We start from the raw sequence: 17,076 nt of genomic DNA, 5'->3' as shown, positions 1-17,076 counted from the left end.
CATTAGCAATGTTCGCACTGCCTTCTGTCAACTTTGATCGTGGTTCTGGTCTCAAAAAGAAATAAAGTCGAATATCAAAGTCAGGATCTACCAGGCTCTCATCTACATCATTCTCCTTTATGGCTGCAAGACTTGACCTGTGCTGGCAAGCAATCTACACAAACTGTAGTATTCGACCATCACTGCCTATGCTGTATCCTCGATGTCCACTGGCAACAGTTTATCCACAGCAGTACAATTTGCACTTGCTGTAAGATTCATTCCCTCCAAAAATCCCTTCTTGCCAGACGCCTTCATTGGTTTGGTCATACCCTTAGATGACACCCAGATGACTTCATCCGTGAAGTTATCGATGGAAGAAACGTTATGGTGGCCAACTCAAAACCTGGCTCAAGACAGTGAAACAAGATGCTGAACTGATTCTGAGCCCTCACCTTTATGGGGTCTGTTGTTGGACCTGCAAATGCCTTGCATTCTTAATAGAAGCAGCCTTGAAATGCTGTGCCAGTGTTTGGGATGTGGTAAAAATTGTTAGAAAGAGCCAGTTCAACTGACCCAGGGTGAATGTCACAACCATGATCATAATTGTCTCAAACCGAAACAATACTAATCTTTCTATTAATGTACTATTGTACTATGTTTTAACGCACAGTTCAGTTTGCTATACTATTTTAGACTAATGTACTATGTTTCAGTGCTTAATTCAGGGGGAAAGATTGTATAATTTCTGCTTTTTGGTCCTGCAACGAAGGAGGGATTGGACCTAGTAGTTCACTCCTATTTGTTTGTTTGCACTTTTCTCAATAACCACGCTTTGGACTTTTTAAAAATTTTGTGCAAACATTAGTCATGGTGAAAGTAAATTTTTCATTCATGGAGGGGGTCCCGGCTTGCTCAGCTAGTTTGTCATAAGACCATTCTCCCATGCATTATCTCCTCCTTGGAGGAGATATGGTAATATTTATTCTGTTGTGATAATCTCATTCTCCCAGAGATTATCTCCTCCTTGCAAGAGGGGTAGTATAGTATATGTTAATTCAGTATGATACAATCCTCTCAAGCACTACTTCCTGCTATTTTATTTTTGGGGGCAGGGTGGGGGGGATTGTTGTATCTGTTCTGTGGTCATGATTACCTCCTCCTTTAAGGAAAGAGAATGTTGTGTAGTATCTATTATGTTGCCATAATATTCTCCTCTCAAACATTACCGCCTTTTTTTTTTTGTTGTTGGGGAGAGGGTCGTGTAATATCTGTTCTGTTGCCATAAGACCATCTTCCCAGGCATTTTCTCCTCTTTTTGGGAGGTAGCATACGTCAATAAGAAATTGTCACAGTCGGCTGTTCTTTAGCAAACTCAAAACTTTACAAGTATTTCTAATGATGACGATAAAATTAGATCATTGTATAGTGTGACCCAAATTATCAGCCATGAATGCCTAACATTCTTTGTTTTATTTCTGGTGTTATGCTCCAAATGTGCTCTTTTGCATTGCACGCACACTTAACTATCGCCCAATTAGCCCACTTCCTCTCTTTGAGTTCTTAAACAATCAAACATTAGTCCACCATCTTATATATACTAAACTTCTTTCTGATTGACGGTATAGATTTATGCAAGCCCATTCTACTACAGATATTTAACGGACATCTCTGAATGCATATAACATGCAATCTCTGAACGTACATGTCATGCACTGCATAAGGTAGGGGAGGCTAGGGCAGTAGCCGTAGACATATCTAAAGCCTTTGACAGGGTTTTTTCATAATGGATTTCTCATAAAATTATATCAAATCCTTTTTTAAATAAGAGAAAAATCAAATTTATCACATTGATAAGTTTTTTTGTTTTGTTTTTGTCTTTACTCACGTTCACTCCTAACAATGCCTAGGAAAGATGTTGGTTTACAGTACATTTAAACTTCTGCTTATCAATACGGTCAGGGAAGCAGGAATAGGAATTTCAAAGTCTAGTTGTTCGAGGGAAGAAACTATTAGACTGGCATTTAGGGACCTCAACAGTGAACGGGTGAGATTTTGTTGCTGAGTGGGTTTGTCAGGGATATGTATATGTCGAAGGGGCACAACTGATGCATTCCTTTCTTAACACTGAATGAGTGGCACGATTATCCTTAGCATTCAACTTTCTAATTTTTTTTTTTAATGGAAATCGCTCAAGACAAGGCATGAAGCCACTTTATGTAAGGAGCGAAAAGAACGAAAACTGATTATCACAAAGACAGAAGATGCCTATTGACCTTGATCATGAAAAGACCAAGGCTCTAGCTAGGAGGAAAACAGTGAGCAGAAAGAGAGTTTGAAAACCTTGCAGTTTTTGGAAAGAAGCTACTGGAATAAGAAGTTGTATTACAATGAGGTGTAAAAACAACCAATGAACTGATGGAGTTATGGATGAGCCTTTATGAATCGATACTGTTGGATCCAATCTATCATTGTATACATTAAAGTAATAGGAAAGCATGATGTTACTCAGGATCGAATGAGGAAAATACTACTATGTTTGATTTGTTTGTTTTTTTTACTTTATTTGTTCAACCCCCCCCCCTTCTTTGTTTCGCCTCCTAATATAGTTGAAAGAAGCCGAAATTTTTTAAAACTCACTGGATTAATGGTTTATACATATGCTTTAAATTTCATTAAAATTGTAATATATTTGAAGCTTTAAGGGGTTTCTGCATCCATAACTCATTTTAGAGAGGGTGCATAGATATATACAACACATAGTGGACAACATTGAGATTCAGAAACACTTTCATCGACTTTCCAAGGTGATTTTATACATACGATTGGAATTTCATCAAAATATGATACATTTGTACTTTTAAGAGGGGTTCTACATCCATAGCTCACTTAGAGTGCACATAGAGATTCTGAACCTCTTCCATTGTCTCGAACAAAAAAATCTCATAAATCTTAATAATTATAAAACTCTGTGGGCCGTTCAGGAGTCCTTGCTTACTTGCTTGAATCTTGTCTTATACTAAAAATCATTTCTGGCTGGCAAACTTTCAAACTTAACAACTAACACTGGAATGCTATATGTTTTGGTTTCGATCCAAGCTGATTGCACCAAGTCATATTTTTTAACTTTTGAAATCACTACTATATATTGGGTACAATATAATAATCAATGGAGTATTAACTCTGTAATACAAAATACAAAATATGCATGAATTAAAATATATTCAAGCATATTTTATAACTGGGTTATGCTGGAGGGAGGCACTACTCTATATTGGGTAGAATATAATAATCAATAGATTCTATAATAATAAATACGAAATCTGTATGTATTAACTTATCTTATGACTGGGCAACGCCGTGCAGTTTTCTAGTATAAATTAAATTTCATTCAAATAGAATAAATTTGCAGTTTTAAGAGGTGTTCTGTTCTCATAGCCACTTAGATATATTTAGAGATTCAGAACAACTTCCATTCTCTTTCTATGAGATTTTACATAAAAATACACTTTGGGATTTTATGTCAATTCTCTAAGCTTTCTTTCTAGAGGAACACATATTACATATTAGAAATCCTATGTCAATCACAATTAAATCAGTTAGTGTTGATTTTGATATGGATCACACTAAGTACATGTCATGATAACCCAAATCTGAAAAACAGAATAATTCTCAGGGTTGAATTAAGAGTTAAAACAAAACGAAGGCTAGATCATTTAGACAAAACAGAGGTATGAGTCAAAATGGCAAATGACGTCATATTTTTCAAGCTGAAAGAAAACAAACAAGTATTAGATACACCACCGATAACTATAAAAGAAACTTTGATAGTTGCTAACTGTGAAATGTTAGCTTGATGTCTCTGTCTGCTTGTCACTCGTTTCAGTTCAGTTAAGGAGTATACAAAATATTTAGCTACAAGAACTATAGTTGTTCTCTCCAAAAATTAAACATATTTACATAAAACCTTTAAAAACTCTCAGCTAACGTCCCCTTGTATACCTTTCAGCAATGAAGAGAAGTGTAAGTTACATAAAAAAGCAGCGACTATAAAAGAATTGAGACCCATGTATAAATATTCCTCCCTCGAAAACATTAAATGGACTAAACAGGAAATAAGAACGTAAACAGAAAACAAAACGAACTCTACAAAAAAAAAAAAGATCAATCTTGGTTACAAAACATTCATGAACATCCAAACAAGTCAATTATTTTATATTTGTTTCTGACCTTAAAAACTTATGCTTAAATAGTTTTATTTAAAAGGTTCTAAATTTTCAGTTATTACGCTAGTTATTATTATTATTGTAAATATATAAATATATAGCTTGTAAACAATTAATTGCTGGCGATAATTTTAAATATGACATTCATTCAAATCATGTTGAAAATAGCAATCAAAATTTTGGTTAAAATAGTTTTATTAATAAAATTATTTTTATTTATTCATTTTTTTTTTTTTATATATAAAAATATTTATCCAAAGATTGATTAAAGTTGTGTAAATAATTAAAAAACATACTTTTGATCGTGAAAACTGCTGGAATACCAAGGTGAACATAAAAGCGGTGTTACTCGAAATCTGTCCTTTTCTAAGTGAAGCCAGCCAGGGTCCTTATTCCCTGCTTAGTCGCATCGCGCGCGCACACACACACACACACACACACACACACACACACACGCACGCACACGCACACGCACACACGCACACACACACACACACACACACACACACTGACATTTGCATAGAGAGATGTAACTAATGTATTGAAAACTCAAAACATTTCAATATAACTTTTCTCCCTGGAGCACCAACGGTTACACAGTGATTTCATTTTGGCTACAATCTTTTCAATGGGTGTTATGGCATACTTCAGAGCCTCCTGCACTAGAAAGAGGCCTATGCAGACATTGCAAGAAACTATTTTACCCCTGATATCGATGAAACCAGAGCTGGCCACTTTCTCAATAAGGATCCCTGGATTTTGGAGTAGACTTCCAAGTGAAGTAATAAATGCAACAATTCAGGATGAATTTGGACAGGTGCTGGGTTACTGTGTCCTCTTCTAAGTAAATTTTTCTCGCCCTTTCCCTTGTTTTATTTTTTTTGCCAAATAAATTTAATGGATTATAATTGAATAACAATTTCATGCTAAAAGATTTACCTAGCAATAAAAATTAATTTGGCAACTGAGTAGTTTTTAATGATTCAAATGCTGACCATTTGTAATAGAGCTTAATATGTAACTAAAAAAAAAAACAAAAAAAAACTCCAGAATCCGTTTTACAAAAACAGACTCCGATTCCTTAAGAAATTGCTGACTCATCTATTCCTCTGGAAATTGTACTCGGGAGTTATCTGCCCCTGATATAGGGATTGTCTTGGAGTTATCTGGCCTTAGTACAGAAAGTACTGAGGAGGTATCTGCCCCTTAACATTATATAATAAGAGATGGCAGAGGCCTTATTTTTTTTTAGTGAAACTCAGTAATGCTTTAGAAAGTTTTCAATACTTTACAACCACTTTATAAATGAGAAGTAATTGAAAAAAATAAAAACAAAAACAAACAAAAAAAGCTCTGGGGCCAGTTTAAAACTAAGACTATTCCAGCTTCAGACTCCTGTATAAGTTGCTGACTCAAGACAAAAGTGGAAATCAGCTAAAAAATACTCTTAGTTTTAGAGTTGGTAAAAAAATAATTGCTTTGAAATCTGTAAAAGTTAACAACTCCTATTCCATACCTACTTTTTTAGTAGTCAAAAACCAAATAATAATGTTATGAAATGCAAGATAAGTTCTACGTACCTGGTATAAGTTTTTTATGCTTAGACTTATTTTAAAGCGTTTATTCGAAACACAAACAGAACATTAAATTAGAACAAAAAAAGAAATGGCTGACCTGAGACGGTCATCTGGGAGAGTCTTGTTAATCGGTTAAAAAATCGAAAATTAAAATACTGGTAGAAACCTATTCAATAAATATCCTTAATCATGCGAAAATGTAATTTTCTACAAGTATTTTGTTTATTTTTTATTTTTGAGCAATTATCAAAGCTTCTCAGATGAGTGTCTAATGTTAGCCATTTTTTTTTTCTTGTTCTTACTTAAGACTCGGTATTAGTTGCGTTTTGAAATAAAGAAATGCTTAAAAATAATACCACAACAAACTTATTCAGGTAGGAAGAATAGTAACCTATCCTGCCTTTGGTAACATATATTTGTTATATATTTGTTTTTTGACCACTTTTTCGTTGTATTGTATATACTAATAAATGCCCAAATAAATAACTTCATTAAAGAATATATTCCTTACCCTACTATTTATTTAATTATCTATTAATGATTAATATTAATTTATTTATTTATTAACCTTCTTTGGGTTTCTCTTATTTTAATCAATATTTTAAAATCAGCTTTGGAAAAAAAATCTTACAAAATCTATAATGTGAATATACAGATGATAATCTATTAGTATTATTTATGGTGTTAATCTCTACACCCAGGGAACACTGGGTAGATTTTCTAGCATATATATATATATATATATATATATATATATATATATATATATATATATATATATATATATATATATATATACTCTAACGTTTTTTTTTTCTTAAATTAAAAAAAATCAATTTTTTTTTAATGAATACAACTCCGTTTTTCACTTTTATTTTATCTTTTGTTCTCCATTTTCCAGAACTGAAAACACACACTTACAAGAAAGGCTGAAAACAAACTCTCCTTCAGTACTATCGTTAAATCTCCAAAATGGTGGAAGATTCTTTATCGAGCCGACGAGCGCAAACCATGCAGAACCGCTCTGCATCAGTGATGTCATCAGATTCCGATTTCTCCTGTTTCTCCTGCTGCTGTTCGCCTTGTATCGGACTTTGCTATCTCCTCTGTTTGAGGACAATGAAAGTCTCAACTCGATTAAAGATTGTCTGGATTTGGATGCTCTCCCTTTCCCTTTTCGGCGGACTCTACCTAAGATATAACTCATATGGCACTAATATAGAACACATTTCGTCATACGATATGATGCCAGTTGAGAAGATGTCAACATTTTTCTGTGATGGAGTAACCGTTGAGTCAGGGTTGATGAACCGATTTTTGACTGTCTATCTTCTTAAGGACAAGCCTCGGATCAACAATACTCGGACAGTGTATGAGTTGACGAATGTATTTGCCCTTCGAGTTGGTATGAAAAAGGAATTCCACTTTTATCTGATGGCAAACTCTTCAATAACACTTTCGTTCTGTACGCCACAGTCCGTGACTCTCATGGTCATAAAGGGTACAGAAAACTATGAAAACTACAAAAAGACTATGGATGTTAACCAATACGCCTTGAGCTACAACACTGTTTTTTCAAAGTGCAACTCAAAGCATTTCGACATAAGTGAGACGGACAGATATTACTTTCTGATTGGCCAGAACTGGCGTAGCTCTTTGGTGGAGCTCGACATCAAGTTGAATAAAACAACCTATCAAGTTCATGGTAGAAACACCGAATCGCAGAGTACTCTCTGGAAAGTCTATTTACCGCTCAAGTTCCGATCAACTGAAACGATTGTTTACCAGCCAGCAGTGACAACTTATGAAGAACTAACCGTTACAACTCAATGTGAACCAATGAATTCTATCTATATTGGTGTCTTCCTGGGAGGATTCTTACTGCTTGGTTTCATACTCTCTTATATTGTCAAATGTTGGTGCAAGGACCCCATTCCAGATCCTTCACCATCTCCATCATTTCCTGAAAGTGCATATTCCGACCGCATGACCATGAGACCGTCGACACCTAATCAGCAAACCCATCCTACAGCACCTCCTCTTCCGGAAGACGAAAGCTCTGTCCCCTGGCTACCACGGCCTCAGCAAACACCATCTTGCCCCCCTCCTTCATATGAGAGTCTCTTTGCTAATGGTCCTGATAGTGAGCCACCGTCTTATCTTAGTACAACTTTAGAACGTAACAGAAAATAAAAACTTTCTCCAAAAAAGATGGCCGAAAAGAAAAATATTTGGTTAAATCGTAATAAGTCAATTTTATTACTACGTCTATATGTTCCGGAATGATTCACTTCCTTGACTTTCTAAACCAGGAGTTCCCAACCTTATTTTGCTTGTGGACTCCCTAAAAGCTATTCTATTATCTGTGGACCCTATATATATTTAAACAAATATGTTTCTAAGTTAGTAAAAAACTAACAATGAATCAATTTCGTTATATTCATAACATAAAATCCAAATACACATATTGAAAAATACAAGAGATTAATATAGTTTGCTTGAAGCATTGTTTAGTCTGTATATGAAAGAAAATTTAAATTTATGAAAGACAATAAAATGCAGATAGACATAAACTGTAGCAAATTTAAATATAACAGTGGAATAAGTTATACAATATATATAAAACCAGGAAGTAAAAATTAGGTTTACAAACAAGAATCTCCTGTAAGCTTAAAGACAATATAAAAATTAATATTAAGTAATCCCAACCAAAGAAAAAGGCTCAATACAATCCAAAATAGGAAGTACAATATGTCATAAAAGAGCACAGTTAAAGACTGTAAATTATAATTTACAAGAATTTATTATTTGATAGGATACTAAACGAAATATTAAAATTTCCTTACTCCATGGAGTTTCAAAGAATATGTTCTTTTCATCAGAAAAACGATATGAGTAAATTATTATTATTATTATTATAGCAGAGAGTTATGAATTTGCTGCTCCTGGCATAAATTCAAATTGCATTATATGAAAAATAATCATATATGCAAAAAAAGTTAGTATAAAGACTTCATGAAATGCAGAAAAAAATGAAAAAAACAAACAAACTAAAAATGCAAATGAAAGTGTATGTAGTGTTTGGGTTGTTGTATATATATATATATATATATATATATATATATATATATATATATATATATATATATATATATATATATATATATATATATATATATATATATATATATATATATATATATATATATATATATATATATATATATATATATATATATATATATATATATATATTGTGTTTTTACTTCTACCAGCATGGTCTGGTAGAAGGTCTATATTGTAATATTTCAGGAATTGTTTTCTTCTTCATCAAATTTGTGTTTGACTTTCAAATGTGCATACTAGGGCTATTGTAAACGTGAATAATTCTGTAGAAATTGGAAATTAATTTATATGTTAACTAGCTGGTCGCCCGGCGTTTCCCAGTTGTAAAATGGACTCAAATATGATATTTTATTTTATTCAAATTCCGTATTTATTATTATATCATATATAGCTATCAATTATTATATGTTATATCATACAAAATATATATAGTAGTTATTTTACAAGAAACTAAAAAATATGACTTGGGTGCCATCAGCTAGAATTGAAACCAAAACATATAGAACTCTAGCCTTAGTTTTTACTATTTGAGCTATCATCAGATGGATAAGAAATAGTTAAAAATGAATCGACTATAATGTGTAAATATATATTTGCACATGCGTACAAGAGTACTTTAAGTTGATTTACACCTGCCAAGTCCAAATTTTTAAATTTTGACCCCATAGCAGCTATTTTTACCGGTTAAAAACTCATTAAAAGAAACAGTCCACAAAAAATGCAATTATTTAACCTACCTCACGCCATACTGCAACCTCGCGTTTCAGAGGAGATGCAGTTTGAAAAAAATAGAGACAGACAGACACAGTGAGTTTTATAAATTAGATTTGCTTCAGTTTATGTCTGTCCGTTACACCTTTGCATTGTACTGCCTTCTATAAATTTAAATTTCAACACATACATTTTCTAGTAAACAAAATAAAATAAATAGAAACTTTTTTATTTATTTTTTTTTTAATTTTTTTTTTTTTTGTGGGCCCTCTTAAAGCTTCTGTGGACCTCTCGGGAGAGAGGGTCACGTCAATTCAGGCTTGGAATCACTGTTCCAGACAGCCATTTGAACATTTGAAAACAAACAAAAAAAAATATACTTCCTTATATTAGTTTATTTTAATTTAATTTTTATAGATGTTTGCATATAAATATTATTGTATACAATTCTGTATGCAGCATTTTTATGGCATGAATATATGCTTGACTGATTGGGGGGTTCATTTAGTAGCCGTTGATCCAACCAAAATAAGAAAAACTGGCAGGTGCCTGTTATAATTTAAGGATGTTGTCAAAAAGATTTGAGTTTTTTTTTATATCGACTTTGCCATCTGGAAAACCTTGCTCAACACTGCGATCAATAGCAGCAGTTAATCCAGAGTGAACTGTTCACATACAAGAACAATTTTGTTTATCACAAAGAGTCCAAGAGAAAAAGGAAGAAACACAAATAAACAGGAACACACCATTGCGTCATCATCATCACCACCAACATAACTAGAACAGGCTTGTACATGCAATATTTGTGGCTGTGTACATCTTGAAAAAATTCGGCTCTTGTGCATTATAGTTTGGGAGGATATTTTTATTTATTTATTTATTTTTTTTTTTTTTGAAAACTTCCATTCGGAACAGGGAGAATTTCTCTAAAAATATTAGTTTTGCATAACTTTTTGATAAAAGCAAAATGAATACACTAAATTAACACAACACAAAATTAAACATTTATAAACAGAACATTTATTGAATTAAAATATACCTTTTTTAGGTTTTATAAAATAATATACATTTCAAAATAAATTACACCAGGTATTTTTTGTAATTTTTCTTAAACGGATGAAAATTGTCATTATATGAAAATGTATGACTTTAAAAAAAAAAATTGAACTTTTTTTTTACAAAATAAAACTTTTGTAATAAAACAAATAAAGCAATAGAATTTATAAATAGTTTGGAACAGTCATTATTGGAAAGTGTGTGCCACATTTTTTTTTTTCTTTTTGAAAACGACTTTCATAATACATAGATGTATGTAGATGAAAAAATAATCAATAGTTTTGAACAGTTATTATTGGAAAACTTTAAGAACTTCTCGAATTTTCTCCCTCTATTCCGAGTGGAAGTCTTAAAAAATGAAAACCGAAAATTGTCTTCAAAAGCTAAAATGCATAAATGCCAAAAATTTAACTTTGCAGCCACAGATGGCGCTCCATGAGTTTTATTTGTGAACATGGAAAAACTATATGGTCTTACGAGACTGTGACGTGTAATGATTTTTAACGTGCTGTATCTCAAAATTATGAAACACAGAATTTTCCAAAGTTGAGCCTATTCAAGTTACGCATTTAGTAATGGATATGTTATTTCAAACTTATGCATGACAGACCGACAGACGATATATCCATTTATGGAAATTTGTTGGCATATCTAAAAACGCTATTTGAAAGCAAATTATGACAGACGGATAATTTCAAACTCTAGATGTAATCTACCAAATGTCTTACAGAGATGTGTCGGCACATCTAAAATTGTTTTTTTTTTTCAAACTTAAGTACGACAGACCAATCAACGGATATATCCTCTCATAGAAATAAATGAATCCATTTAAAAATTAAATTTTTTATTTTATATGGAAATCGCTCCAGACACGGCATGAAGCCACTTAATGTAAGGCAAAAAAAAAAAAAAAAAAAAAACTACGTCAATGTCCAAAAACAGCCAACAATAAGTGCGAGATCATTAGATTCTGGCCCAGAAAATAGCAATTCTTCTCCATTTGTCAGAAACATCACTCATGAAATGTGACAATTAAAAGACAATATAAAGAAGTTGAGAGTTATGAAGCTGCCGAAAATAAACCCAAGGTCCACTTTCTGCTCTCTTTGAAATTGTAAACTTAAGCACAGCACACCGACAGACAGAGCTAATTATATAGATATGTGGCCACGTCTAAAAATGCTTTTTTAAACTTAAGTGTGACAAACCAACGGATAATCGACAGACAGCGCTTTTTAAAGAGATGAATGGACGCATATAAAAAGGGGAGAGAACTCTCTTCTTATCGCTTTGCAAGCAAATTAAAAAAAAAAAAATGTTTTTCTTTCCCGGCAAAAGGTGATTTGTTCATTGAAAAACTTTAATTTGATTTGTATGTTGAAAATCTTCTTTGGTCTTACAAAACTGCAACTCAGTACGATTCATTGGGTACTCTTAATTGAAGACAAGTTGTTATTTTAACTAAATCTAAGTTGTTATGTAGAATTGCTGGTTGATTACGTCGTTCTCAAAAGTATTTATGTGTAATATGATTACTTTGAATTCAATAACATTTAAACCTGACATAGCCGATTTCATAGTGCAATGGATACTTTCAGAGACTATCTCCGCACTTTCTTATTTAAAAAAAAAAAAAAAAAAAAAAAAAAAAAAAAAAAAAAACGTTTATCATAAGAAATCTAATTTTCTCATTTAAGTATTTGGGAAAAAAAGGTACAGTACACTTACAGTCCTTGTTAAAATAGAGTCGACAGATCGATTTTTTTAAAATACGTGATTTTAAGCCCAAACAACAGTACTTATTTAATTGCCATGTCGAAAATAGAAATATATCCCAAAATTATGAAAATTCATTGAGTAGAACAACTGCTATTGTGTTTTTAATAATAAAAAAAAAAGTCTATCGTTATCAACTAAAACAGAACGTCAGCATTTAAAGTGAGGGAAACCTTCAAGATGTTCACATCCGTAAAAACTTTTAACTATAAATAATTTTCTATTTGATGAATTTTCGTAATTTTTTTATATATTACTATTTTCGACATGACAAGTAAGCACTGTTGTTTTTACTTAAAACTACATATTTAAAAAATCGATCTGTCGACTCTATCTTAACAAGCACAGCACAGAAGATACTTATGCAGAGTACAAACAATGCTGAAATGATAACGTTATTATTTAGAAAGCCATTCTTAACACAGGAAGAAGGGAGTGTTTCGTAACTATACTGTACTTTCACTTAACAATTTAATAAACAAAAGATACCTTGAAAATCCTATCTGTAAATAGCATGGTTCGTATTCTGCATAAGTAACTGAATTTTAATTGAAGAAAATGATTCGTTGAAATTTTTTTTTTTTAATTAAATAAGATTTCAGCCCAGCATAGCTATTTTCGTAGTCTGTGAGACTATCCATTACACCGTTTCGGTGCCACCTTATGTGAAAAAAAAAAAAAAAAAAAAAAAAAAACATTTATTGTAACAAATATTTTGTGTCTTTCTTTATAATTTCAAAGAAATCCGATTGTCTCCGTTCATTTAAATACCGAAAGAAAAAATAATATACTCAAGTGGTAAACAGGAATAAACCTGGAAATTTAGTAAAGTAAAACGTCATGCGCTTGGTTTTAGAGTGTTAAACAACTAAATGAATGGTCTAACCCCTCCCCCACTAAACATACTTACCCCGATCCCAACAGAATGCCAATTCTACTCCCCCAGCAATGTTCATACTAGTAATGGGACGATTCCAAGATTTTTCCTGATTCCAATACAATTACTGATTCTGTTCTAAATTCATGATTCCAATACAATTACTGATTCTGTTTTAAATTCCTGAATCCGGTACAATTATTGATTCCAATTCTTTTTAAACTTCTAAATGTAAAGTTGTTTTTATTGGGGCAGGGGGCAAATTATCATAAAAATCCACGTATTATGTGCATATATTTTTCTCAAATTTAAATATATACTTGTGGTGTGATCTATATATTTTAGTTTTACTGGTAGTTTAAAATTAATAAAATATTTATTATTTTATCATTAATACAAGACATGGAAAAATTAAGTTTTAAACAAAAACAAACAATATAAAAACAGCAGAAATAATCGTTTTTTTTCCCCCCCCAGCATCAGAAAAGAGCCACAATTTTTTCCCCCGATTCTGATACTCCCACTCCCAGCTAAAAAAAAAAAAAAAAAAAAAAAAAAATTTGATTTCTTTTTTCGATTTCGATTCAAATTAATCATCCCAACACTAGTTGATATCCATTTCTTCAGCTGGAATATGTACTCATATTCTAGCACCTAGAATTCCCTAATAGTTACCCATTTACGTACTAATCAGGCTTAATGTTGCTTAACTTTAATGATTTAATGAGAACCGGTGTATCAATATGATTTTAGTACAGCCAAAATACTTGGATAGATTTGGTATCATCTAGATGTGTTTAGTAAAAATCGAGTTGTGTCAGTCTGACAATCTCATGGACACTTTTTAATCTAGCCATAACTAGGGCTGTTACAACAGAATATTCTTTTCATTATTTTGACTCTCAAGTATATATCCAACACAGTAAGACAGAGTCAATTAACCGGGAACTACATCAGTCTATATAAAAACATATAAGATATTAACGGATATATACTCAAGAGTCCAAACAATGAAAAGAATATGCTGTTGTTCTAACCCTAATCAAAACCAAAAATGGGCAAAATATCAAAGCTAGACTAACATCAACCTGATTTTTACTTAACACATCTACCAGACTCTCAAACATTACTATAAGATGAGGAGGATAATGTTGGACAGAACTTTATTTTATATTTGATTTTTACCTTTTTTGTTTTGATTTTTGTTTTGTTTTTGTTTTTGTTAAATTTGTTGAAGTATGGAAGCAGAGACAGTCATACTTGAACTATACCTACCAGACAGAGACACACTTAAACTATGTCGATGTATTGCAGCATGGAATTGGAGTAATTTGATTTTTTTATTTTTGGATCCACCGACAAAAGGAGGGTGGACCTGTAAATTCACCCTCGTCCGATCATCCGTTTGTCTATCCACACTTTTCTTAATAATTATGCCTTGGAATTTTGGGAAATTTTGCACAAACATTAAACATATGAGCAAAAAAGTAACAGAACGGATTTTCCAGGAAAACTCCGGTTGCCTCCCCCCCCTCCCCCAAGGGGTGCCTTTCGGGTTAAATGGCACTTTTATGCTTATTAAAAAAAATTGATGCCTGGGATTTTTATAAAACTTTCTGAAAAGTTGTAACTAACTGATTTTTATATAATTGTGTTTGTCTATACTTTGCGATAACTTTTCGATGTGCTCCAGGGGCTCTTTTAGAGCTAATAAAAACACTCCATTTTGGAGACTATTTTACCATATTTGTCCACAACTTTCTGTGTATATCTATTTAGCAGTTTTGCATGGTGCTGAACTCAAATTTAAATATGTTAAGGCCTTGGGGGCTTTTGGGGCTAAATGGGGGGGTGCAAATGATGGCCTTAGTCATTTCTTTTTTTTTGCATGGTGCAAAACTCAAATTTACATATATTAAGGCCTAAAACTGCACTGTTTGTTCATTTTCACCAAGATTTGACGTCCCCCGAGGACTTTTGGGGTTAAAGGGAGGGGGGCAAATGCTGAACTTAGTCATTTTTTTATGCCTCATTCACTGTACACTTATGCATGTCATTTCTTTATTTTTCCTCCATTATCACAATGTTATTCTTTTGGATTCTAATTTTAGTCAAGGTAGGTTTCATGTAATCAGAACTTATTCCTTATTTGATAATATTGTAAAACTGAGAAATAATAGCTCATTTAGTGAGTTGACAAAGACTTTTATCTTTTATGAGTATGTCCTGGGAAAGTTGAAAGTGTAGTTAAATTCTGACATGTGGGCGAAAAGGACATTTTTGCTAATTATTTATTATAACAGCTCTTTTGTCTATATCGATGTAGTTTTTGTTGCATTCTTTCCAATGAATTGAATAGATTAATTGTGGGTGCAGTATTTGTAAATTTTTAGAGTTTTATGGCTTGTGATATTGTATTATAAGGATTCCTAATTTAGTTGACTTATTGTAAAAAAGTTATTTTTTTATCTTTGTAGGTAGCAAGTCTCTATATAGCTTGCTTGCCATAAATATATTTTCATAATGTTATATATACATGTACAATGTTTTGGTCAATGTAACCTTCGGCCTTCTTCAAGTATATTTTGTCAAACTTAGAAATCTTTCTATCGAATTTTGGAATGTGCTGAATTTGGACTGGCAAGCTTTAACATAACTACCCCATAGGGCAATTGTATTGAATTTGGAGTCGGGGAGAGAGCTTTGACAGGAGTCTGTAGCATTTAATCCCAGAAATTGTTAGTTGAAAAGTACAGAATTGTTCATCCATTTGGAAAAGTACAGAATATTTAACAATTGATTATTTAACCACACTTTATTTATTTCAAAAAACATTTACAACTATAATAACTGATAATCTTTGTTTATGAATGTAATGTATGCAATGGAAAGCCACCATCTTCATTCACCAAAAATTGTGGGAATTTTATAAATATCAGGTGCCTTCAATAAGTTTCCAGACTTTTTTGTACAGGCATATTTTAAATGCTATAGCTTCTTGAAAATTCAGTTTGTTATTGTTATACATCTTATGAGATGACTGACCAATTTTTTATGATTTCAGGTTCAAATGAACAGCTACAGCAGAAATTGGAATACATCCTACTAAGGCCTGATTGTCACAGATGGTGAATGCAACCTGGATGTGAGGACACTTTAGAAGAACAATAGGCAATAAAATTCTGTTTTAAACTTGGAAAATTGCCACAGAAACGTATGGAATGATTCAGACTGCTTTTGGACGATTTTGCATGAATCGAGTATCAGTTTTTCAGTGGCATAAGAGATTCAAGAAGGCAGGAAGTCTGTAAGGGATGACGAGTGGTGTGGGAGGAGTAAGGAAGTCAGAACACCAGATTTGATTGGCCAAATAAAGAATTTCATGGATAAGCATTGTCGTGTGTCTATCTACACACAATTATTCACGAGAAAATGAAGATATGGAAGATTTACACAAAGTTTGTCCCAAGGGTGCTCAGAAAAGATCAGAAAGAAAGATGGTGTCATGACAAGATTGGCATCAAGACAGTGTCTTACCCTCCGTATAGTTCAGACCTTGCTCCCTGTGACTTTTGGTTATCCCCTAAGCTCAAGGAAAACCTTAGAGGCTGTCGTTATGAGACAATTGAGGAGATGGAAGGGGCAATGACGAGGGGCATTGATACACTCACACAAGAAAGCTTTCATGGGGTCTTCCAGTAGTTGTTGAAACAATACAAGTGCATTGTAGACAAAGGAGATTACTTTG

At 32.5% G+C, this 17,076-nt stretch overlaps 1 protein-coding gene and 1 long non-coding RNA gene across 10 annotated transcripts in view; one reads left to right on the top strand and one right to left on the bottom strand.

Annotated features, from left to right (window-relative positions):
- LOC145297535 (uncharacterized) overlaps positions 1-17,076 on the top strand; it is a 330,130-nt gene that overhangs the window by 238,307 nt on the left and 74,747 nt on the right. For 2 of the 7 annotated variants that reach the window (XM_080143490.1, XM_080143489.1), the window contains one exon: positions 6,684-8,520. The exons of the other annotated variants lie outside the window; for them this stretch is intronic. In XM_080143490.1, coding sequence (XP_079999616.1) covers positions 6,755-7,975 — 1,221 coding nt within the window. In that variant the 5' untranslated portion in view covers positions 6,684-6,754 and the 3' untranslated portion in view covers positions 7,976-8,520. Of the gene's footprint in view, positions 1-6,683; positions 8,521-17,076 lie in introns of those variants that run through there. 7 annotated transcript variants of the gene reach the window in all.
- Positions 1-17,076, bottom strand: part of LOC145297539 (uncharacterized) — a 442,212-nt gene that overhangs the window by 397,868 nt on the left and 27,268 nt on the right. The window lies entirely within an intron of this gene.

Source organism: Euprymna scolopes, chromosome 18 (genome assembly GCF_053919585.1).
Source record: "Euprymna scolopes isolate OS-2025 chromosome 18, ASM5391958v1, whole genome shotgun sequence".
Lineage (NCBI taxonomy): Eukaryota > Metazoa > Mollusca > Cephalopoda > Sepiida > Sepiolidae > Euprymna > Euprymna scolopes.
This window is presented reverse-complemented; position numbering and strand designations above follow the sequence as displayed.